The 25,693-nt window shown below is 43.3% G+C and overlaps 2 protein-coding genes across 7 annotated transcripts in view; one reads left to right on the forward strand and one right to left on the reverse strand.

Moving 5' to 3' along the window:
* The first annotated feature begins 4,455 nt into the window (after nt 1–4,455).
* LOC6608439 (transitional endoplasmic reticulum ATPase TER94) lies at nt 4,456–8,879 on the forward strand. 3 transcript variants are annotated; one of them, XM_002033137.2, is made up of 5 exons: nt 4,456–4,594; nt 5,798–5,900; nt 5,988–8,024; nt 8,090–8,244; nt 8,308–8,879. In XM_002033137.2, exons 1-5 carry the CDS (start codon nt 4,578–4,580, stop codon nt 8,399–8,401), a joined length of 2,406 nt encoding a protein of 801 aa, XP_002033173.1. In that variant the 5' UTR covers nt 4,456–4,577; the 3' UTR covers nt 8,402–8,879. The 3 variants fall into 3 exon arrangements, with proteins under 3 accessions (XP_002033173.1, XP_032572801.1, XP_032572802.1); XM_032716910.1 differs by lacking the exon at nt 4,456–4,594 and adding an exon at nt 5,545–5,720; XM_032716911.1 differs by lacking the exon at nt 4,456–4,594 and adding an exon at nt 5,545–5,720 and having other exon boundaries at nt 8,093–8,244.
* Nucleotides 8,880–9,045: 166 nt separating this feature from the next.
* The window catches only part of LOC6608440 (cAMP-dependent protein kinase type II regulatory subunit), a 31,660-nt gene continuing 15,012 nt past the window's right edge, over nt 9,046–25,693 (reverse strand). For 3 of the 4 annotated variants that reach the window (XM_032716913.1, XM_032716914.1, XM_032716912.1), the window contains exons 3-10: nt 20,109–20,329; nt 14,831–15,012; nt 14,503–14,603; nt 13,798–13,893; nt 13,512–13,659; nt 13,368–13,443; nt 12,802–12,987; nt 9,046–11,753 (exon numbers count right to left, since the gene is read on the reverse strand). In XM_032716913.1, the coding sequence (XP_032572804.1) occupies nt 11,623–11,753; nt 12,802–12,987; nt 13,368–13,443; nt 13,512–13,659; nt 13,798–13,893; nt 14,503–14,603; nt 14,831–15,012; nt 20,109–20,322 (1,134 nt within the window). In that variant the 5' untranslated portion in view covers nt 20,323–20,329 and the 3' untranslated portion in view covers nt 9,046–11,622. Of the gene's footprint in view, nt 11,754–12,102; nt 12,661–12,801; nt 12,988–13,367; nt 13,444–13,511; nt 13,660–13,797; nt 13,894–14,502; nt 14,604–14,830; nt 15,013–20,108; nt 20,330–25,693 lie in introns of those variants that run through there. The other variant, XM_032716915.1, reaches the window with a different exon arrangement.

Genomic DNA, 25,693 nt, shown 5'->3' on the forward strand with positions numbered 1-25,693 from the left:
CCGTTTGATCAGAAACCGCCGTCGTTAACGGCGACAAAAAGCAAGTGACATGCAAATTAGCCAGATTAATGGTGGCCAGCAAGGTCAGGCCGCCCTTAATGGGTGTGACCGCTGGATCTCCCTCCCTTCCCTCCCCTCCCTCTCAACGGCAAAGGAACCGCCAACGGCAGCAGTACCATCACCACAACCACCGATCGATCGATCGAGTGACCTTCGACCTGCCGCATTGTTATCTGCGTGCTGCGATTTTTTCTTCATTTTTCACAGGCCATTTGCGTGCGCTCCTGCTGTCCTTCGTGTGTCCTTTTAGCATGCGTGTCCTTTTTAGCATGCTAAAAATCAAGCAATCGACAATCTGCGCGATCTTAGCCGGAATCGGGATTAGTCGTTTATGGCCCACGCCCTCAATCCTCCATAAAACACTAAGCGCTTTCGCCTAATGTATGTATCTCCTGATATCTGGAAATCTCACTATGGGTATGGGTATCTGTATCTGTTTCTGTTGCTGTGATGAATAAACAACTTCTTAATGGGATGCTGCTCAAAATGGCTCCCACTCATCCCCATTGGCGGCTGGGAGAGTCGTTGGGCATCCGGAAGCGGGGGCAGCCAAAAATATACCCACATCCCATGGATGCCATCAATTAGCATACAATTAAAAAATGCTTAAACAGGGAAATCGACTTGGGATGCGAGTGGTTCGGCCGCAGATGCAGCCGCAGACGCATTTGTATCTCCAAGTGGCGGGCAGCAGATCAAAGCGACGACAACATAATTGCTGCTTCACTTCACAGTTCTCAGGCACTTAAGATATGTATGTTGCATACATAGCTATTGCGAGTCCGGATCAGCTTCCCCTATCGATCTTCCCTTTTTTTGTCTGACTGACTGACTGCCGGTGGGCCCTTGAGAAGCGATGGCGCCTGCTAATTGAGATCGCGGCGATCCTTTGGATGCCCACTTGAGGAGTTGTCCTTTAATGGGCGAGGCGCGGAAGTGCAGGACTTCCTGGTGTCCTTGAGCGACCGGAGCAGATCTAAATAGGGATCGGAATCGGGATTGGATCGGGATATGCACAACACGGTAATGATAAGCAGGAGGATGCACTGTATCCGTACCTGAGCCCACTGATCCCCGGCAAGTCCGAGACAAATCCACAAATATTGTCAACTCTTTGGCTCTAATCTGAGGCCTAATCACTTCCCTGAAATGCATAATTGTGCCGCGGCTTTTGATACGCTCCTGGCGGAGAAGAAGATGAGGAAAGGATGCCAGGGAACCGCAGCCAAGTGGCAGTCGAGATTGGCAAATCCGCCAGCGGACAATGCCCAGAGAATGGGCAACAAGTAGCGGCGAATTAGCAATCCTATCATGCTTTTATGGCCGGCCAACTCTTGCCCGCGCATCTCAGTTCATCCGAAGCGGGACCAGGTCCAGGTTCAGGTCGAGGTCCAGTACCCCTGCTATCCTGTCAACCCCTTTAGGGCGATAATCCTTCTAAATGTTTGCATTAATTTCGAGGCGTGGACGGATTAGGGCGTGCTGACTGGGCGGAACCCGCAGCAGAAACCGCCGAGGACACTGCACCGACTGACCTGCAGTCTGCAGATCTCTGATCTCCGATCTCTAATCCTTTCGTATTTGCAACTGACTTCTGCACTGGGTCCGCCCCTAATCCTTCCGCCGAGAAGGCGGCAGAGTCGCGAGGTCCTGGCCCGGGGTAATGGGATTATCTGCGATTACCCCAGATGATCCGCAGAAAGTCAATCTGGTTCAGGAGCTAATTGTCAGCGAAGTCAACTAAATCCAATCCTTTCGCGCCCCCTTCTGTTTATTTGTTTGTTTTCGTTTGTTTTGAGAATTTCTGGCAATTAAGTTGCCCGTTTTGATGCGCGGGGGCGGGTGCATCAAATCCTTTCGGCATACCTGTCCAGCACAAATGCTGAATTCCGCATCCCATGGATACCCAGATATTCAGATATCCCAAGGCCGCAAAGTCAACAAGTCGGCAGCAAATTTCCTTTTGTCCAGCGATGTGTTTTTTTTAGCCATAACTCGCTGCATTGTTTGGGCCAAGTTTTTCTTCTGCCAAATTGCGAAGATGATGCGGGGATTATTCGCTGATTGCGTGCAATTATGGACATCCTGCGAGGCCCCGAGTAACTTCCTGCTAAATCCTTTCATGCGTCTACAGAACCCCTTTGTGTCCCGTTCGCCGGGAGTCCTTGACGGGTCCTTCGACTATCCGCTTACAGCAGCTTGCGTAAAATTTCATAACCCTACGAGCGGCTCTTCCGCGGAATCCCTGGCATTATCCTTTTTACCTCTTGCCAATCCGTTGGCTAAAAAACGGCTTCGACTTCCGCGTAACTGCTGGACAACAAAGACAAAAAACGGCGAAAGGACGGCGATTTCCAGGTAGCATTGCGAATTCCGTCAAACTAAAGGACCGGTTATATAACGGGTTTATATGGCCAGGATCTCGCAAGGATCTCCGGGACCGCCAGAAGCTGAGTAAAACTGCAGGCTCTGTTTTGATTTCTGCAACTTCAGTTAATTGCCCGGGATGGCCAGCAATTGCCGGCAATTATAAAACAGCGCAGATGTGACTCAGCTTCCATATCTATCTCTGTATCTCATGCCGAAAATCGGGGGTGGGGAGCGGAGGGACGGGGTGCGTGGGTGGCTTGGCTGGCAGGGGGGCGGAGGTTCAGCGGGTGATAAATGTGCGTGATTTGGAATGAATGCGCATCGATTAAAACCGCAGGGCAATCAATTTAGCGCCTTTTACGCCAAATTGGCTCGTACACAACCAATTAATGTCAGCGGGTGAACTGACACCCTCGCCCTCCACCGCATCCCCCTCTCCCCTGTTGGCCATCCACCCCCGAAAAACAATTACAACAACGAAGACAAGCCGAGGGACTGCTGCAGATTCCGCTCAATAAACCTCCAATAAAGCGAATCCAGCGTGAGGCGTCGACGTCTAATTGCTGTTAACTCGTCAACTAGGAGAACGCTCCATCCTCGCCCTTGTGCGGCTCCTTGGAAGCCTGATTAAACGGATTGGAGGTGCGAGGTGTACAGTCGAGCGTCCGTAAGAGCAACCAGTCTTTGGTGGAAGTAAAAAACATGGACAAACTTATATAAGCTTTATATGTACGTATAATTTATCAGGCTTACAGTGCTAAGAATGCAACTTAATTAAAACATATCCTTTTCATAACAAATTACTAAGAAGGACGTCGCAGAAGAACCTACTATTATAAACTGCACGATTTATATTATCTGAATATTAAATCATTATTATTTATTGTGTACAAATTTCAATCAAAAATGTATACATTCTATCTTAGTAATTAATTACCTGAATAAAGACTTTTGAAGTAAATCATAGCCAATATGTTACTCATGGATTTCTTTTCATATTCAATACTAACCAATGGTTTATAAATGAAGATATACCGTTTGTCGTCTTGTCAATTTGTATCTTCACAATAAGTATAATACAGAATCGAGCAAGTAAAACAAAAGAAAAATCCATGTGAATAAATCAGAGCTAAAGACGTCGGACTGTACAGCAGCTTTTGGTTGAAAAGGGAGAAGAGCGCTGTTTGCATCATACACCGCAATGAATGAGTGCCCCATAATTGTGACTTTGGGTCTGGGGCGGTTCCGCTGCCCTACCCCCTCCGCTTTTTGCAGCTTCCTGCGTCGCGGAAGGCGACGGCCATCTTTCTCAGCCACCCCGACTCCCCACCTCCCCTTCATCACCACCCTCGCCATCACAAAAACTGGTTTCCGCTCGCCACTTTCTTTTGCTCTCTGCGCAGGCGCTCTTCGAAGACAAGAGACTTGCAGCCGATTGGTTGAATTCGTTCTGCGTTTCCATGGAGTTGGCTCCCATTCTTTTGGGGCAACGACCACGCCCAATGGCGCTGCTCTCCGCTCTGCCGACGTCGCTGCCACTCTCTTAAGTGATAAAAAATAAAACTGAAAGTAAAGCTGAATAAAACGCTGCCATAATTGGCATCGTTAATGCCAAAACCATGAATACTAAAAAGTTTATACGAGCTTAAGCTCCGATTGAGCAGTTATTGTAGGGACAGGTTGATGGCCGAGTGTTTTTAGTGATTTTATTCTTACTTCCAAAACTTCTACAACTAAGTTAAATAGACCTATTGAATTCTACATATACATCCTACATATATTTTAGATATTGACATAGCCGAAAAGTATGCTGCACTTTGTCAATCAAAACGTAAGCAGCTACGTTATCGCGAATGACTTCATAGCAGCGAACATCTGCCAGCGAACATAGCCAGGTTGGGCTCCTGCACACGTTGCCACTCTTTCCTTTAGCGTTGCCACATCAATTTCTTTTACAAAACATCGCAGCGTGCAATCGATGTTTTCTAAGCCCAATCGATGAATGTCTGCTTACGCACATCACCAATCTGTTTCTGCTGCCTCATCTTTGAATTTGACTAAAAGTGCCGATTTCCAGCTCAACGAATAGTCCGACTCGCGCCGAATTGTACAATTAAGTTAATAAGTTCAACGCCAACTAGTTAATCATGGCAGATTCCAAGGGGTAAGTGAACTGGACGCCCAAATACACGCCGACTGTGTCGGTCCAAGTCGAAATTCACAAATTTCGCTCAGTCATTGAGCCGAAAAAAATATGCAAGGGCCACATCGCAGACATACTATTATTTAATTGTGAAAGGCTTTCGCCGATTTTCGCGAGACTAAGACATTTAGCGCGACTTTTCCGTTGCTCGGTTGCAAAATGTTGCGAAACTAGGGCAAACCTGAAAACCGAAGAAAAAAAAAACGCCAGCGAGAATCGCCATTTGCAGTACGTTGTTGTTGTTGGTGTTACTGCCCTTGCAGTTGTTGTTGCCGCTTGAAAACTTACGATTTCCCTTTGTTGTCCCAAAAATACAAGTCATCCATTGCTGGAGGACACGATTTTCCGGTTGTTATAGCTTTGGATACAAAAAACAATACTGGATATATGGCAGCTATTTCGATAATAAGTCGCGAAAACTGTAAACTCTATATTCCAAAACCACATATTTCAATGCTAGTTATGCTTCCTATTAGTAATACCTTTGTGATATTGCATTAATTCTAGAAGTTTTAATCATTATGCTCCCCCAACTCGCCAGTAGTCAATATACAACACATATATCGTTTAAATAACAATAAATCCAATAAATCCCATAATTTACCTCTAAATAATTCGTGTAAATACAACTAAGTAAAGTTTAGATATTATTATAACAAATGGCGCCAAAAAAGATAGCATCGAATACAAAAAATACAAACTTTCTTTCATAACTAAAGACTATAAACAATGGGAATATATAATAAAGCCATCAACCAGAATTTGTACTATTATTCCGATTAATATAGATTTTTATGATCGATATAGTGTGATAACCTTTTATGTTCTCAAATCTATCAATAATCACGTCATCACGTTAGCTACGAAAAATAATTCGGCTAGCCTAATTATCCAGATGCTTAGTTCCATTCCGTATTACTGGTGAAAGTAGTTTCCATATATTTAACAAAACTAACAAAAAAAGAAAAACAATGTCCGGCGGCAAGAACGATAAGATGGATCATGATGGGGATACCAGGGACTTTATGCGCGGATATCACAGCGAGCAGGATGAGAAGATGAAGCCGAAAGCCTCGTTCGATAAGCGGTTAGGCCAAATTTCAGGACATAAGATATTTCTTTAGAGATGAGTCTTACGCGATCCTTTTTTCTTCTACCCCACAGTGAAGATCTGGCTACGGCGATCCTGAAGCGCAAGGACCGTCCCAACCGACTGATTGTGGAGGAGGCTCAGAATGACGACAACTCTGTGGTGTCGCTATCGCAGGTAAGAATCACTCTCCCAAAGGCCACGTCATCGCATGGCTTATTCACATGACTTGGCTATTCTCTTCGCCCCCTTAAACTATATCAGGCGAAGATGGATGAGCTGCAGCTCTTCCGTGGCGACACCGTGATTCTGAAGGGCAAGCGCCGAAAGGAGACGGTGTGCATCGTGCTCTCGGACGACACCTGCCCCGACGAGAAGATCCGAATGAACCGCGTGGTGCGCAACAACCTGTGCGTCCATCTTTCGGATGTGGTTTCCGTGCAGTCCTGCCCGGACGTCAAGTACGGCAAGCGGGTGCGCATCCTGCCCATCGACGAAACCACCGAAGGCGTTACCGGCAACCTGTTCGAGATCTATCTGAAGCCGTACTTCCTAGAGGCCTATCGGCCAATCCACATGGGCGACAACTTCATTGTGCGCGCCGCCATGCGTCCAATTGAGTTCAAGGTGGTTCTGACCGACCCGGAGCCCTACTGCATCGTAGCTCCCGAGACGGTAATCTTCTGCGACGGTGATCCGATCAAGCGTGAGGAGGAGGAGGAGTCCCTAAACGCCGTTGGCTACGATGATATCGGTGGTTGCCGCAAGCAGCTAGCCCAAATCAAGGAGATGGTTGAGTTGCCTTTGCGGCATCCATCGCTCTTCAAGGCCATCGGTGTGAAGCCACCGCGTGGTATCCTTATGTACGGTCCCCCGGGTACCGGTAAGACCCTGATTGCCAGGGCTGTGGCCAACGAGACCGGAGCCTTTTTCTTCCTGATTAACGGACCGGAGATCATGTCCAAGCTAGCCGGAGAGTCGGAATCGAATCTGCGCAAGGCCTTTGAGGAAGCCGAGAAAAACTCGCCGGCTATCATCTTCATCGATGAGATCGACGCCATTGCCCCCAAGCGAGACAAGACCCATGGCGAGGTGGAGCGTCGCATTGTGTCGCAGCTTTTGACCCTCATGGACGGCATGAAGAAGAGCTCCCATCTGATCGTTATGGCTGCCACTAACAGACCCAACTCCATTGACCCGGCCCTGCGTCGCTTTGGACGTTTTGATCGTGAGATTGACATCGGCATTCCAGATGCCACTGGTCGACTGGAGGTGCTGCGCATTCACACCAAGAACATGAAGCTGCATGATGACGTTGACCTGGAGCAGATTGCTGCCGAATCCCACGGACATGTGGGCGCTGATCTGGCTTCACTGTGCTCTGAGGCTGCCCTTCAGCAAATCCGTGAGAAGATGGACCTCATCGATTTGGAAGACGATAAGATCGATGCCGAGGTGCTGGCGTCGCTGGCCGTGACAATGGAGAACTTCCGCTACGCTATGACCAAGTCCAGTCCATCGGCACTGCGTGAAACTGTTGTGGAGGTGCCGAACACCACCTGGACAGACATCGGTGGTTTGGAGAGCGTCAAGAAGGAATTGCAGGAGCTGGTACAATACCCAGTGGAGCATCCGGACAAGTTCTTGAAGTTTGGTATGCAGCCCAGTCGTGGTGTCCTTTTCTACGGACCCCCTGGTTGCGGTAAGACGCTGCTGGCCAAGGCCATTGCCAACGAGTGCCAGGCGAACTTCATCTCAGTCAAGGGTCCCGAGCTGCTGACCATGTGGTTCGGCGAGTCTGAGGCCAACGTGCGCGACATCTTCGATAAGGCCCGCTCGGCGGCTCCTTGTGTGCTCTTCTTCGACGAGCTGGACTCGATCGCCAAAGCCCGTGGCGGTAATGTTGGCGATGCTGGCGGCGCCGCTGATCGTGTGATCAACCAGATCCTTACCGAAATGGATGGCATGGGAGCCAAGAAGAACGTGTTCATCATCGGAGCCACCAATCGCCCGGACATTATCGATCCGGCCATCCTCCGTCCGGGCCGTCTGGATCAGTTGATCTATATTCCGCTGCCCGATGACAAGTCGCGTGAGGCTATCCTGAAGGCTAACTTGCGCAAGTCGCCGTTGGCCAAGGAAGTAGACCTTACCTACATCGCCAAGGTGACGCAGGGTTTCTCTGGCGCCGATCTGACCGAGATCTGCCAGCGGGCTTGCAAGCTGGCCATCCGACAGGCCATCGAGGCTGAAATTCGTCGCGAGAAGGAGCGCGCCGAAAACCAGAACTCGGCGATGGACGTAAGTCATTTAGCATAGCGCAAAAAATAAGAATGTTTATGTTTGACTATTTACCATATAATCAGATGGACGAGGACGATCCAGTGCCGGAGATTACCAGCGCCCACTTTGAGGAGGCCATGAAGTTCGCTCGTCGTTCGGTGTCCGATAATGACATCAGGAAATACGAGATGTTTGCCCAGACTTTGCAGCAGTCCCGTGGATTCGGACAGAACTTCAGGTGAGAATCGAATGTTCTTTCTTGTTGCAATCGTTACTGATGGAAATGTATGTGTCATTGCAGATTCCCCGGTCAAACCGGTAACACCTCAGGATCTGGTAACAACTTGCCAGTTAACTCGCCCGGCGACAACGGCGACGATGATCTTTACAGTTAGATTTCTAGTTTTACACTGCAAAACAAAACCACAAAATGGAACTTTTTAAATGAATTTTTTCCGTAAAACCGAGCAAGCAAAACCAATCACATTCGCATCCTGGAGGCGGTAACTTACTACAGCAACCATTGGCCAAGACATTCAGCCGACGGCGAAATCAGATGACATACCCGATTCAATATTCACTTCTTTGATACCCTCCTTACTCTTGGTCGCGGATCCGTGCAGCAGGATAAGGTTCCCATTTCGATTTGGGCTCGCCTAATCCGAAACCATTTTAATTGGCGAACAATTCCGCGCCTCACACTAATCATTCGTGCATTGTCGGTAGAGTGGCTCCGATATATGAGTTTCTATAAACATAATTATTAACGATACACATACACACATACATTTAAAGATAAATACATATATTAAACACCGTAAAATTATAAGTGTATTTGGAGCTACATTTTTAAGTGAATAAAAATTATAAATTCAACAAAATCAATTCAACAATCATTGAAGAGAAACGAGACCATCGAGGTAAGTATAGTACTCAGTATCCTCATTTTCAGTTAACTATTTCTCACCAAACTTGACTTAAATCTTATTTATTGTTATTTAGGCTACCCAAATCCATACGGTTCCCATTGAAAATATCGTTTTATTTGTTTTATCGCATTTATTAAACTGGTATTAATTCGTCATGTTTGCTTTTTCTGGTTTTCAATTGTTTTTTCACTTTTATTTTTATTAATTCTTTGCGACATAACAAGGACATCTTAATATGAAGTTAGTTGAATTCTTTCATATTTAAATAATCATTATCGCTTCGGTCTTATAAATAAACATTCTTTGCCATTCTATTAACCGCTCGTTAATTAAATCAATGTTTTGGCATCGGTAAATGATAATAAGGGAAATAATAATAATAATGTTAATGGCAAAAGCAGGAAACTTTGAATTTGATTGGCTTTTTAATGTGTTAATGCAGCTTCTTCGGCGCTTAATTTAAATAAAATGTGTGCTTCCCTTTCTCTCAGTGTCTACACCTTCAATTCTGGAAATATGCTTTTGTTTTGTTTAGTAATACATACTCTTTATTTGTTTTCTTTTCGTTTGTATTTGTTTTTCTCTTTTATTTTTGTTACACATACATAATTAATACGCTTTATGCATAATTACAACACAACAGTTAAAATACGAATAGGCTTTACTATTTTTGTATTTAATGTACTCGTTCCTCTGTGACTTTAATTTGAAGTTTGCGCGTTTAGAGCTTGTCATCGGTGATTTCAACGATTTTTTAAATATTCTTTTTTTTGAGCTTTGCTTGATGACAGTATTCAATATGGCTTGTGTGTGTGCGTAAGTGTTGTTGTGTGGGTGGAGTGTGTGTGCGTGTTGTGGTTGTTGGTTTGTGGAAGAAAATGGCCAGCACTTTCTGCACCTTAATTAATTTCTATAACTTTACTCGCTTGATATAATAGTTATTATTTATGTTTTTCTCGAACTCGTCATCTCATCGCGTTCTTTTTGTTTCGAAAATTTCCAAGAATTTGTTGCTTTAAAGTCTTGAACATAGACTAGACACCAATTAAGATTAAAAACATACTTTTATATACTTTAGTTGTATTATTCCTCGCTGGCAATTTGAACGCCTTGCAGCAGCTTTACAATTTTACACATATGATATTTTCGGTTTCTTTATATGTAGTTTCTTTTAGCTTTGAACACCTGTCGACTGTTGGTATGCCAGTTGAATTGATTTAATTTAATTTAATTTAATATTATACCTACGTATGTATGCAAGTTCATTGATTATCCCTCTACGATTTGTTTAGTTACGCTGTTTGTTCAAAACAATACGGTTACACTCATATAAAGTAGTTGGAGTCGTTAAGATTTAGGTAGGCGTTACCATAGTTTAAGCTCATTCAGTTATATAAATAGAGATATAGGTATGTGTTTAGGTATAGGGTAGAACAGGTATTGAACAGCAACAAAAACAGTGGGACATACTAAGTACACATTATCCAGGCCATCGATATTGCTTGGATTCCTTTTCGCCATGGCCCGAAAAAGGATATAAAGGATATGAATACATATAAGGATATATCGAAAAGCGGTCTAAGCAATTATCCCCTGGTGCTGGTGCACTCCACTTTTCCTTTTCCTTTTCCCGTTCTCAACCCGCGCTCTCAGCTAAATTTCGTATTTTTCGCTAGTTTTTCTCAAAGTTTTCTAAGTTGATCCCATGCAACATATTGATTGTGCCATTAGCCTTACTTATTTGTTTTCTTTTCGTTCCGCTCCGAGAACTGAATAACAAAATAACATCCTCGTGTGCCTATTGTGAGATCGCTTTAGGAAGTGGAAAGCCTTCATCATCTCGGGGACCTGCAAATCTGATATCTTTCCTACTCTCCGATGCTTCTTGTATAGACTAGTACATACAAACATTAATTGGTTGTTGGTTTGGGGTTCCCCGCTCGAATACTTCTCGATTCTGGGGTAAGTATCTCCCGATTGATGTGGGATCTTAGCTGATGTGTGTTGTGTGCGTGTGTGTGTGTTCTATTTGCTCTTATTTGATATATTTTCTTACTCTTCTTTTTACTTATCAGTAACTAGCAGCCAAAGAAACAAGTGATTGCGTTATTTTCTAAATTATGAATAAATCAATGGATAACAAAAAGTTATGAATAAACAAAACTTAAATTAGTATTTTTAACATTTCCGTTGAGCCAATCGTTTGTTGTTGCTTCTCTTTGCTGATTGCATTTGAATTCAGTTTTGCCCAATTAAATACATTACAAATTACAATTGCTAAATACATACAATACAATTCTTAACTCGCCAGCTTGCTTGCTTTTTTGTTTTGGATTAGAAACATGGCGAAGCTTCTCCCCAACATGATCAACACTATCTTATCATCATCATAATCATTATTATCGTAGTATTATAGATTAATTTCAATTATCAAATATTCATGATTAAGTTTAAATGATTTTGTGTCCTTGTGTTTTGTTTGGTATTTGTGCATTGCTGTGGCTTGTGATCTGCTCTTATCTCTTATCTGCTGTCCGTTGAGTTGCTCAATTAGAAAGAAACATGGTTACAAAATAAAATCCTAAGAAGCCTGCAAGTGACCTTTCACTTTCAGTTGCCGTGTGTTCTAGCTGTTGATGGTGGTTGTTGGTTGGTTGTTTTGTTGGTTGGTTGGTTGTTCAGACTTTTTATCGTGTATCGGTGATATTGTTTTTGCTGCCGAATATCTTCACCAACTGCGACTCGTAGTCGTCAATGTTGCGCTTCATAATATCCATGCAGGGACCCAGCAAACGCTCAAAGGCCTTGACATCGAGGACTACATGGAAAAGTGGTAAATAATCATTAGTTAAGGTGTCAACTTTATGAAATGCGTTTGAAACACTTAGTGCATGCTGAGGATGTTGGGATTTCTTGGGAACTGGCTGTTTAGTAGTACTTATTAAACAACGTATTAGCACACACCACACACCAAATCCAATGGGATAACCATTATGAGTTCAGTTCTTGATCACCACAGGCCCCACTATATCATCTGCATTTCCATCTCTTACCGATCCATCAACCTTTAGTGCCTGTGTCAGCTTCAGACATTCAAATTTCATAGTGCTGTGGGTTTAATTTCAGGAATGATGTGGATTTTCCCATAACATGTAACATTATGTGCGTGTGTGTCGGAACGAAACTGGCTTTATTTACTTTCTTAAATTTTGAATAGCTATGGTAGACTTGAATTATGGTATATGGTACATTTGCAAATTTGGAATAAAATAAACTACAAAATTAGGAACGCTTCAAACTGATTTCTTCACAAATTCGTATTACGGCGGGCCATGTCGGTGAACATTTGCTCATAGATCACGATATTGCGCTTGAGTACATCGGTCAGGAAGCCCATGATGCGCTCAAAGGCCTCTGTGTCTAGGACTGGACGGATTTTGGAGTTAAATAATATATATTTAATGAATATTTCTTAATTAAAGGACCCATTTTCATGACCGCATCCACTTTTGGGACTTAAATCAAGTTTTGTCAATCAATTGGAGTCATGAAAATGGGATTGCAACTACTACTACTTCTATTTCTACAACTACAAAGCTAATTAAGCGGCAAGTTGCCGAAATATTCGCGCAGATCCTGTTCCAGATAGCGATACCCACTAATGCTACGCTGAATGCCCCCACTACACTTTCCCATTAAGCGTTCGAAGCAAATAACATCCAGGACTACACACAGTGCACAAAACATACGAGGAATGGGGCATGGGACGTGGACAGGACAAAGAACAAAAGCATTAGGGATTAGGTCAAACGGGAGATCGACTGAAACGCTTTCCGTGTAGCCATTCCGCCGGCCAGGACACTCACATGCTAGCTTGACGACGCCGCCCGTGGCGTAGACGGATGCTGCCCGGGGTCGATGTGTCACCAGCGCCAGCTCGCCGAAGTACTGTCCCTTGCCCAGCTGGGAGATCTCCACCTCGGCGTCGTCCTGGTCCATGCGCACGGATACCGTTCCCTCCTCAATGAAGTACATGCCGTCGGCGGCGTCACCTGGGAATCGGGCAAAAAAATCGCTGCCATTAGAAGGGCTCCAAAAGGTATAGAATCTTTTCCGCTTTAAGTGATGATATATTTAAGTAGTTATATTTTTGTGGGTATTTACTTGACATTCTACGGAAATCACAATAATTTGAAAATTAATTCCATTTAATCCCAAGATTATTAATAAATAATCATAACCATTTAAAAGGTTTCCCTTGAGATCTTTGGTTTTCTTTACCAATCCATCGGTTTAATTGGGGAATTGTAATTTTATCTAAACCTTTCTATTCCACGCAAAAGTGAAGTACACAATCCACAGAGAAATAGCAAAGATTGCAAAGATTGATTTACCTCAGGGAGTTGGTCCCCCAACTTTGCCATTCACTTACCCTGTTTGATGATGCGTTCGCCATTGTCGTAGCTCTTCGAAACCAAGGCATCCGCCAGATTCATGCGTTCGTAGTTCTGGAGCACAAGAGAGGTGGGTGATATATGATATCGATTGGGGGAGCAGTGGGAGCGAAGTTACTCACCTGCAAAGCCTTCAGCATGGGCACGCTGTTCAACAGCTCCTCGTACATTTTCCGCTTCCTGAAGGCCGACTTCAAGAGGATGCGGCGGAAGGTCTGGCGATCCATGGCCCAAAGTAGACCACTCGTTTCCGCCTGAACGGTGGCCGCTCTAGATATTTAAGTTCAACATTAGAGACACGTATATATATATATATATGTATACAGCCATTAGCACATTGTAATTGTGGGTCAGACAGCGCGGAAAATTTGACTAAATGAACCGATCAAATACGAGAGTCGCACATACCTGGGCATATTGTAGAGCAGCGCTAATTCACCGAAGAGTCCAGTGTGATTGTAGGTGTTAATGTGCTTGTCATTAATATAGACTTTGTAGACGCCACTGCGAAAATGGGGAAGGGAGAAAATGCGGGGGTTACGACGTTACCGGGAAAGCACTAAAAATCCACTTTAATTGAATGCAATTTATAATTGATGCGCTGCGTGTGTGTGCTCATCAATATGCAAGTACTCATTAATTGCCATATCAAATACTAATTCGCATTCAAACACGAATTAATTAAGCCGCTCGCAAATGAATGAGCTTCTCTTGTCAGCATGAGTAATTTTGCGGTTATAGTTCTTTGAGTTCATCCTAAAATGGTTAATTCGCATCCATATACATATGGAAAATTTGCTCGATTGCGGTTAAAATGTTGTACGAAGTTGCGCTTATATCTGCGGCCGTAATGAATACTTAAATTAAACAAATATTTGTTTTATTCAATGTGAAATGCCACAAAATGCCATAGTATTAGTAGCATAGTATAGCTTATCATTTTTCTAAACAGGTTTGCAATCATTTTAAAGAGAGTACTTCCATATCGAAGCCAAGCTTGAGGCAGCCCAAATAAAATCATGAAAAGTTACCACAACTTCACGTTAACTTTTGGCAAACAGAAAGTGTGCATTATTCATGGAGTTTGATTGAAATTTGTTTTGTTTTACTTACGATTCAATAACATAAAAGTTATCGCCGTCGTCACCCTGGCGGATGATAAAGTCACCCGGCTGAACCTTCCGCTCGAACATGGCATCCAGGACTTGGTTCATCTGCGAAAACAAATCAGTTACAAGGCGCATGGTGTGGGTGTGTTTTTGGTGGAGCAGGGGAAGGGAAGCCTGCCTGATGGGGGATAATCCCCCGTAAAAGGAAAACCGCAGGCAGACACTTATTCGGGTTAAACACTGATGCGTGTATGCCTGCTCCGTTGCCTTTCCCATCGCTTCCTCCAGCTCCCCAAAGGGACTTATGATTTATGTAGTGTGTAGATGCGAACCTGCTCCTTCTCGAGGGATCGGAAGAGGAGGACGTTCTTCACCGACTCGACCAGCCGGGCGCGCTGCTCATCTGTCTTGGGGAACACGGCGGTGGCGCCATCATCGTCGTCATCCGCCTCCGGATCGTAGGCCTCGGCGAAAACTGATTTGCGGCGCGAGCTGGCCATCACTGGTGGTTCCGCTGAATCACAATGAAACGAAAAGAAATCATAAATCAGACATATGGTATATATTGTTTATTGAGTGCCTCTCAAAGTGTATCCCATGGAACGGCAACGTCTTCATTTAATGAACGACAAAATGCCCGGCTATCTGGGCACTGGCATCAGCCCGGAATCTGCTGGTCTGGCACATCTCCTGCTGCGCCACAATTGCAATTCAAATGAAAATGCAGAGGAGCTCGCATATCAACGACAGGCAGCATAATCCAATGGAATTTGGAGCCATGTACGGGAAACTCTGAGAGCATCTGCAAAATTTTTCACTCAGCTTCAGGCTTTTACACCGGAAAAGAATCATTTACGCTTAAAGTGTCAGATATGAAGATATTTTTAAGAAATCTATTACCCGGCTAATATGTGAAATTGAATTCGATACAGCTTTGATGTATCTTTATAGAATTATAACATATTTATTAGTTTGTTTTTCCAAACAAAAAACAATTTGAATCTGTTTTCCATTGTGTTCCACACTCTAAAACATCATAGTCACTGCTAAAATTAGAATGGGTTGGCGAACTCTTTGACCTTTTTTTGCGTGTGACAATCCCAGATGTACTATAGTTTGTAGAATGCCTTTCAGAAACAGCACAAATATGAGGCATTGTCCAGCTGACAGAATATTTGTTGAAACATGCGAGGCAATCAAGGCTGATCGTTTCACTTCCCTGCCTGCTACAGATATTTCAATGTTTGCCCAGCTTCACATGACCGCAAAACCGATTGCTGTAATTATACATTCAAACCGACGACAACAACACCTTAAGTGCTCATGTTTTTTGACTGTCTACACACTGTATATATTTTTGGTCAACGAAATTCGGTTTTTGCTTTGGCCAAGCAAAGCAAAGCCACTACTCACCAGCCAATAAATTACCAGACACCTGAGTGGACATTTTCAATTGCACTGCTGCTGCTTTCTGTGCGTGTTTCCGAATTTAGTTACGATTTCAAATCGGTTGCAACGAGCGCGAAAATAAAAACCAGTTAGGCATGAACACGTTTAAAAATAAGTAGAAATAAAAATGTGTTGGGTGTATATGTAACCCAAGGTGACTGATGTATGTAGACGCAACAAAAAAAAAAAGAGTGAAAAAACCATACAAAACCGAGCGCTTGGCTTTCCCGTCACACGCTGCGTATGCGTAATAAATATTTATGCACTCGAATGTTTGGCAAAGCCTTCAGCAAGTCAGTCGAAATTGTTTGTGTATCTGTGCTCTGTGCTCGACCACATCAAAATCACATAGTTCTGTTGCTGATTCGGATTCAGATTTGGTTTTGTATTTGGATTGGCACAAAATGTTTACGTTGCAGCCCGCAGTTTTCCACTCGCAGTCGTGTCAAGTTGCCAGTTAGAGTGTCAACCTAATGATGCAATTACGCAACAGTTTCCCAGGCACGCATTCTGGATTTCCCTCAAGTTTCCCTAACCGCCAAAGGCCACAAAAATTGTAAACCTAGACGGGCCAAGTGCACGTCCATTTCCCCTCCAGATAAGTATTTATCCAAGCCCTGAATGAATCTCCTCCGTCTGTCTGTTTGCATTGTGTGGGTAGCAGTAGTGACGCCCACGTTCGAAATCTTGGATGGCAATTGCCTCCGTGATGTGGTCTGGTTTGTATTGCAACCTAGTGTGCAAGGTCTGTTGAGATTTCTGATTTACAGTCTGGTAATTAGGAGAAAATTAGCAAACGTCTATCAATCACATAAACTTACGTTTCCTTATTTATGGGATATTTGATGTTTCAACTTGAAACTATCTAGTCAAAACTGCGCGCATTATTTTTCAAAATATTTATTCGATGTAATTTTGAGACCATCACAAGATGTTTTATGTGTCGATAGATTTAGATTTAGATCTTTCTTTGCAACTGAAAAGTAATTAACACTCTAAAATGAAGTGCAACTTCTTTTTAGGTATTAAAATTGAAATCAGATTGCATGCTAAGCTAAATCCTTGCTTTGGTCAAAAACGAAAACTAATTGAGGCGGGAAATCTTTAGATTTGAAAGATTTGAGATGTCAACTCAGTCCGCTGGCAAAACTTTGAATATCATTTGGTAATTGATGCACCGAAAGTATTTCAATTAAGTAAGTTTCTTGCTCCACAAACACACATGCACTCAGGCAAATAAGCTGGGGAATTCAATTAAGGATGGCAAATAAAAAGTTGTCTGCATTAATTTCATTAGCGGAGTGAAAAAACAGCAACGAGGACGACTGCGAGTGACGGCAACGAGAGATCGAGATATATATATATATATATTTCTATATAGGACGACAACATTCGGCGCTGACGACGTGAGCCGGAATGAATGAATGAATGAGTGAATAAATGAATGCCTGGCCAGCAAGCAAACGGGCTCAAAAACTGAGTGACAAACCGACTGAAGGACGGTTTTGGATGTGCGTGCTATCCTTGTGACGTCCTCCGAGCGACTGAAAGTGCCAATGGTGCCACAAGAGGCACAGCATCGCCGCATCGCCGCATCGCAGCATCACCAACCACATCGCCATCCACGTCCGCTGGAGTCGCTGATGACAGGCAAACGTCAAACCAAGGCGGAAATAGTGCCTGTAAGTAGGCAGCACAACACGCCACTCAAGCGGTCCAGTGTTAGTCGGCCGTCTATTTATACAGCTCCCTGTGTGTGTGTGGGTGTGCCAGCTGCCTGTCGCTTTGTTAGCTAAACACTGAGAGAAAATACCAAACAGTTGGACAATACTTGGGTTCCCAAGCAAAAGAATCTATTGTACTGGAAATAACACTTATTTACAGGGAAACAGCTGCTAAAAAGTTACTAAAGACGTTTCAAAGCTTAAGTTTAACACATTTTAAGCATAACCATTGTACATTTTAATATCATTCTATACAAAAAATGACACCCATCCAAATTCTTTCCGTGCTGCGTTATAAATAGCAGCACCACTTTGCTTTGTCTTGATTAACATGAGCATTCCCTCAGCTTTTTCATATAAGCATTCATATACACATTATTATTAAGCGCAACAGGAGGACGCTCCGTTGTTGCAGAGCAAATAGGATGGATGAAAGGAAAGAGATGGCATTTCCGTTCAGGTTGGCCCAACGAGTGCCAGCCTAGAGTCCTGCCACAAACGCTGCTGGCATGTCAATAATGTTGAAATGTAACTCACTCCACTCGGCAACCGCCCCCGCCCCGCACCACCGCCCCTCCCCCTCGCCACGGGGCGTGTCATGCGCCCTGTGTGCCCGATGAAGCGTATGCGGCTGCTGAGCTGTTCATCAGTATGCTTCACTGGTCCAGCAAGTCCTGCAAAACATAACCCTCCACCTGCCCATCGCCTGGCCATACGCTCATCCATCCAACCGTTGTTCCCGCTTCTTCCCTCGGTTTGACGCTGTGGCCAACGGGAGTGTTAATAAAAAGTTCCATGCCCAGCGCATACCTTTGACCACCTGCCCAAAACACACACACACGCCTTATTGAGCCACAAAGGCCTACATAGCGTATGCGCGATATTAATGTCTCAGCAAGTTTAAAGCCCAAAGTTAAACAGAAACTGTGCTGCAAGGTTTCCGGCCACGAATAGACATCAAAGCACAAAAATACAGATTCCGATCGATGGAAAATCCAAGAGGGCGGAAAAGCGTGGTAAGTGGGCGGTGGGCGTGGCCAGTAGCTATTTGCGTGCCATATTCGCTTCAGTTGCTGGCAGAAGCTGGAAGCAATTTCGCTGGCTTCACTGGGCATTTAAAGCGGATGAAGTTGGCCATGGCAGCCAGACGTTAATAGTGAGACAAAGGTCTACAACTTTAATGCTTTTGGATCCCGGAATGAATGTGCTGGAAGTTTGGTGGTTCTAGTTATCGAAATATATGGAAATGGAAAGTGGAAGTGGAAAGTTTTTTAAAATTTAAATGTATCCATTCTTTAACTATATGTCTCCAGCAAGCCATCTAAAATATATATATGAGAAAGAATCTCCTTTAATACCTTTTAAAGTTTGATCTTTTGTGGTAATAGTAATAGTTTAAGCTCCTTTACATCTTCAACAGAGTAGTTACTTTTTAAGCAAGATATAATATAATCCTTCAACCTAGTTAACGCCCCTTCAACCGACACAAGCTAGTTGGCGTTTGGAAAGTCTGACTGCGCGTGGATCTAGTATTCAAGTAGCAAAAGGATTGGCAGCTGCAAGTTGGATCAGCTCTTCGGTCTGCTGTGTGCACAATTAATAGATTTTTAATGACAGCAGCAGTGTGCCCCATTTCATCTGCCACCCCAAGTCCGCCCGGCCAGCAGTCCACCCACTTGACATGGCGTCGTCCGCCTCCTCCCTCGAGGGCTGCGTGTTTGATTAACCGGAAGATAAACACGCAAAAGGAAGCTGTGAACAAAAGCCCGCAGACAGAGGAGTCCCACCCAGAGGGGCAGTAGCAGGAGCAGAATCTGGAGCAGGATCAGGAGCAAATTGAACGCGGCCAAAGCTTCATCAGCATCATTATTTAATTTCTTATTTTGTATGCTCCTTGTGGGAACCCAACGATTTATGGCCATATGCGTGGCCCAGGCTAATTATCTGAACACGTGCCGCAGGAAAAAGCTCGAAAGGATGGGAAAATCATCTGATGCACGGAAAAACTTTTCAATTTCGGCCAGCCAAATAAATCTTGATTTCCCCCGACCTATTCACGGCCAAAAAAATTGGCAGGAATTGTTGGGGGAATTACACCAGCAGATTGTCTATATGTCGAACCGAATTGACAGAGATTTGCATCCACTACGCAGCAGTTCATGGAAAATCGCTTGGGCGGAAATGGAGCACGGACTGGGTGAACAGAGCTCTGGAAAAGTATGTGGAAAAAGTGCAACTATCCCCGGCAGGAATTTTCCAACACGCAGCAGCAGAAAATGCAAAACGAAGAGGACTTTGGGCTGGCAGTTAAGCCAAGAAAAAGTTGACAGGACACGCAATCGAATTGTTTTGGAAACGAAAATAGAAAAAAAAAGAGGAGCACACCGGATTCCGGCAGCTTAAAGAAGCTGCTCGAATAAAGTAAAACTCCACTTACCATCGGCATCCTGTGAGTTGACGCTCAGCTGGTCATCGGTGCTTTGATCCGTGTGAGAGACGCTCGGGCGTTCCGACTGCAGTTTGGTGAAGTACTCCACGGCGTAATCGATCACGTCCGGCGGTTGTTCCACCAGGAAGGAGATCGAGAACTGCAGCAGCACCTCCTTTAGCTCCTCGGGCACCTGGATCCTTCGACTCGAATCGCTCGACATATTTGTGCTGCAAGAGGTAGTTTGGATTGGGTATAATTGCAATTGCAGAAGGAATGTGAATATACTCGTATATGAATGTGAGTAAGTATTAGATTGATTCACTTTTTGAAAGAACAGCATAGAGTAGGCAGATATTATTAGATTTTCTGAATATACTGCCTGCGAAATAAATAAGTAGCTCAGCCATTTGTTGTATGCATAAACATTTTGTTCTTGTCAATTTGTTAACTTAACACAGTTTAAATAAGCTAAAAACTGCAACATGTAATGATTAACCTGTCACCTCTCTTTATATGCTTTTAGTAAAACCACGTGCGTGGAAAAGTTTTCTACAAAGAGTAAATCCATCCACATAATCAGCTTGAATCATATCGCCAAGAGATATCCGAAACATAGTTTCATGCTCAACTGATTCGAGTGGAAATACATGGAAAAGTACTGAAAGCGATGCTCGGCACTCATTTGATTCACTGCAAGTGCAATGGGACACCCGAAAAGTGTGAATCCATTTGGTTTTCACGGGCAGATGCGGCATTGGATGGAATGCCGAGTTCGACCTGCGGCCAGTGGTCACCTGCTGGCTGTCGCTCATTTGGGTGGCAATTACCCGCCCGGATCCCCTGATCCGATCCATCATCGCCGTGTTTGTCGTCGTCACCACCACCCGTCCATCAGTCAACCAAATCCAAGCCGAACTCTGCTCATGATTCAACATTGCACAATTTGAGATTTTGGTTTGGCTGGGTCGTTCGGCGAAACGACTGACGTGAGATTCATGTTAAATTTCAGCGCTACCCAAAAACGAGCTGCGACAAATATAATTTACGAGTAATTCACTTTTCACTTGGGTTTCTTTATTTTTATAGAAATTGCTTTCGATGGCGTAGTCTTTTCGATTCGCAGTAAAAGGCTACATGAGGTCGCGCAACTGCTGATGCATTTAAAAACGTGCTTATAAAACACTTTCAGTCGCCACAGATACGGAATGGTTATTGTTTGAATAATGAGTGTTTTATGTGATTCATTGTAGATAACCAAAGAATTATCTAAGCAGTTGCAGTTGCTGATTAGGGGATTAGAAAATCTTCCTATATAATAATTTTAAGATATTTAAATATCTGACATGAACTCACTTTCCTGCCTGTGAATAAATTGTAGGCCTTATTTCTCAGCCCCGCTGGTTTAATCCTGGAAATCTGTCCCCTTTTTACATTTTGTCGTCTGCAAAACCAACAAGCAACTTAAATTTTAAGCATCGGCATAAATATTTATAAGTTTCCGTCGAATGTGCGTAATTATGTAAATTGAGTATTGAGACTTGGCCCAGCGAGTGGTATGATTTCCTCAAGGCTTTCTGCAACTTTTGCCCACAACATTTATTCGCCCTAATTTGGAAATTAATTCCTGGCTGCGCAAAATACTTTGGGTTATTGTTTTGCTCGCTGCTGTTTCATCCGAACTTTTTCAATTAGGTTCATTAATATTCAACTTGCCTGCGGCCTGCGTTGGAACAAATAAATTTTTAAAACTAATAAAGGTTTGCTCCGCCCACCAAACAAGTCGCGATTGCGATGAAAATTTAATTGAAATGTCTATCGGCTCAATAACCAATTGGGCGTTTAAGTGCTCCACTGATTGGCCTGGCCAAAAGCCGACTACTGACTGTTTTTTTTGCTCAGTTTTTCACTTTTTATTTGGTTTGCTTTTGGCTCGGCTGAGAGCATTGGACATTAGGCGGTGCAATTGCAATTAGAGTGGGTCAAGGTGGTTCACTCAACGCACTGCAACCACACGAACGGCAATTGCACAGACATCTGAGTAGCTATAAATAGTTGGGCTCCGAGTAATAAGAGGCTGAATGAAAAGCCCACCGGCCGGCCCCTCGCTTTTCTCATTTTCCACCCACAGCAGTCAAGGATTTGGGTGCGAGGTGGTGGGCAAAAAAAATAGAAATAGAAAAGTTAACGGAGAGCACACAAGAAAGAAAAGTTAAACCATTTTCATTTCCTCACAATTTCCGCAGCTGCCGGTGAAGGAAGGTAAAAAATGCACAACCATTTCGCCGGCTGTTATAGACGGAATAGGAATATATGTAGATACGAGTATAGAAATATCTACACATTCGTAAATCGAGCTGACTCAGACTTTAATACGCGCACCCTACGAAAATAACTGAGTTAAGCTGATTAAATTTCATAAAAAATAAAGATAATAACTTGATTACAGCAAGGGGTCTTTATGGGTTTTTATCGACTAATCGACTAAAATTAAAAACACCAGCCAAAAAACATTGAAAATAGTGAGATTTTTTGTAAAATAATTAAATACTCAGAAGCTCGAATGCAAATCGATTGCAAACACTTTTCTTCCGGTGTAACCCCTTATTCGTTTATCGATTACGTTATATAAGAAGAAACTTTATTATGGGCTATAAGCTATTCAAATGGGAATGGAGGAAGTTCATTTTTTCGCTGGGTATCTATATTTCTATCGTACTTTAGCTGCATCTGTTTTACGTTGTCATTTCCATTAAAATCTTCATTCATATTCGCGTTTTGCATTCGCATTCGCACTCGCATACCCATTCCCCTAATGGAATTTCCCGAGTTTCGGTTCGGTTCGCGTCTCTATCCGCTGGCCAGCATCGTCATTATCGTCATTATGGTCATTATGGTCATCATCAACGGTGGCAGAGCTTTATGGGATTAAGGCAAACTAATTTCGCCAGCACACCCAGCCACATGGTAAACTGTTGCACCCACGGAGCAACCGATGCTGTCCTCCATCCGAGGGGCCATCAAAATGATTACGACTTGGTTATGCGTGGCGAGTTAACCATGTGCATATGACTTCCATTTTAATGTCACTTTTACTGCAGCTGCAGGTGGACATACATAGGAGCAGGTGGTGGTGAAAGGTGAAGGCACCTAACCGCACCCACCCACCGTCGACGATGGCCACCCACAGTGGGTGGTGGACATACTCGGGATGCCCGACCTTTTGCCCCATCATCCCCGCATGTTTGCGCTTTTACAAAATTGCGAAATTGAGTTTTGTGCTGGAAACGAAATTGAATCCAACTTTAAAATTGCATTTACATTTGGAATCGGTTTTATGCTCTCCATTCATAATGAATGGTTTGAATTATTCAAGGGATACATCGCTGAATGCCATGAACATTTGCTGAGGAACTTGAAGCATCTTATTAGGTCGCTTTAAAAGGTTTTTCAAAATTCTGCTAGTTTATTTCAAGTATGACGTGGCTTATTGATATACCAATATTAATTATTTTTAGTAATTGGTTAATTTCCATTTGACATGACATAAAGCCCTGTGATATCAAATTTCAAAACAGCAATGATGAACCATGGTAAGTTTGAAAACGAACAACCTTGAGGATTTCCTGCTCCCGAAAGGCCAGATGACACAAAATCCATATGGCGTTTGTTTTTGTTGCCCAACCGACCTGTTTTCAGGATCCTTCGTCGGAATTCTGTGTCAGTTGGCCTATCCAATTACGTCAACATTTCAGAAATGGGACACCTGTGCGTGGGTTTTGGGTTTTGGGTTTTCGAATTTTTTTTTTTTTTGGGTTCAAGAGCGACGGCGGCCATCACAAGGTCTGCTCCAAATGACTTCATTAAGGAACGGCAGTAACCAGGAATGTGTGTGCGTGTGTGTGTGCCTAATTAGCCAAACGACATGGACACATCTCGAATTTGATGGTCAGTTCGTGTATTCAACCGTTGGAAGACCTCAAACAAAGAAGCCCTCGAGGCGGCCTAATTGTTATGCATGTCCCATGACCACATATCGAGGTCTGTCCGTGTCATTGACAGTGTTTCACCCAAATTCAAGTCCGAGCCCGAGCCCAGACCCAAGCCAACCATACTTGACCTCCCCACTCTATTGAATTCGAATTGGGTTAAGTGTTTTAATGGCACAACGGCAGGAGAAAATTTGGTCCAAGAAAGAGATTTTCCAGCAAGGCTGCAGCTCAAGTGCGGTGTCAATGCCTATTGTTTCATATGCAGGGAATCTGCCAAAAAAAAGAGCCAGCCATATCCTCAATTATTTTTTCATGATTCTGAACAGCAATTAGGAAAAACTAATGAAATTGATATTCAAAATGGGAAAAACTTGAAGTTGCGACAGGAGGGGGGGAAATTCTGGGACAAAGTCCGAAATTGAATTTTAATCGATTTTTGGTATCAATTTTCATTTACTTCTTGCTGTGCTCTTTTCAGAAATGCATCTTTTATTGCTTCTTCACAATGTAATTTGCATGAACGATAAAAAGTTTATGAAAGTATATCCTTACTGGGAATTGTAATTATTTTATTCTTTACAAAAGCCTTTAATGAAATAGAATCTAACTAAATAATTTCATAGATTTATGACAATGGTAAACTATGGTAATATGAAACTAATTTTTTGATAATCGGTAAAAAGTGCATTCTGATTAAATATTTTGGAACAATAACGTTTTTATTAAACTTGAAGTTAATACTTAACAATTTTTCAATTTGTATTTCATTAGGTTTCACGCATTATTTTGCGTACCTTTGTTTCACTTCACAAACTTTAATTTCATTCCCAAACAGATTTCCTCTGTAATATTATTCTATTTTAGAGTTGGCCCTTGCCTGCATCGCTACTTCGGAATTTTAGGAACATCATTTTGAAAAGTTTAACCCAAAGTTTGCAACAACGTTTAATTTTACACCAGAAGCACCAATTTAATGAGAATCACTTTGCTGCTGGAAAGCATTTCCCCAATGTTACCTGTCCTCCGATGCTTTAAGATTTTCTTGTGGCCCTGAAAGCGATGTTTATCTTTCGAATCTCGATTCAAATTTTCCGCCAGCTTCAAGCTTGGGGAAAAGGTTTTCTCTTCCGGTCAATGCGTCAAAGTGGCAGCTCGAGATGCGGAAAAATATGACGGCGAGCACTTAATTCCCGTTGACATTTGGGGCTCCAGGCGGGGGGCTTCTTGGCTACAACCAGACCCAACCCCACCCCCTCTTGGAATATATACGTTATTTATATGTTAGTATTTTGACAACACAACGTATCGCATCCACATCAAAGCAATTTCAGGGCATACTTCAGGGCGCCGCCGGCACTTGAGCTCAAAATGCGCCACATGGCGAGAGGTTCAGACTTTTGGGTCGTTTGCTCCAAGTGTGTGGGGACTCCACATATACGAGTATGTATATGTATATATGTGTGTTTATCCTGGACAAGAAGAAGTAGAAGGAGTCCCGCGAGTATTTGACGCAAATTTCACTTCGTCACGCAACTTTAATGGCGAATTTCTTATTTGTTTCTGCAACTGCCGCTGCTCTTCCACTTTCTCCCTCTATGGCAC

This window comes from Drosophila sechellia, chromosome 2R (genome assembly GCF_004382195.2).
Source record: "Drosophila sechellia strain sech25 chromosome 2R, ASM438219v1, whole genome shotgun sequence".
Lineage (NCBI taxonomy): Eukaryota > Metazoa > Arthropoda > Insecta > Diptera > Drosophilidae > Drosophila > Drosophila sechellia.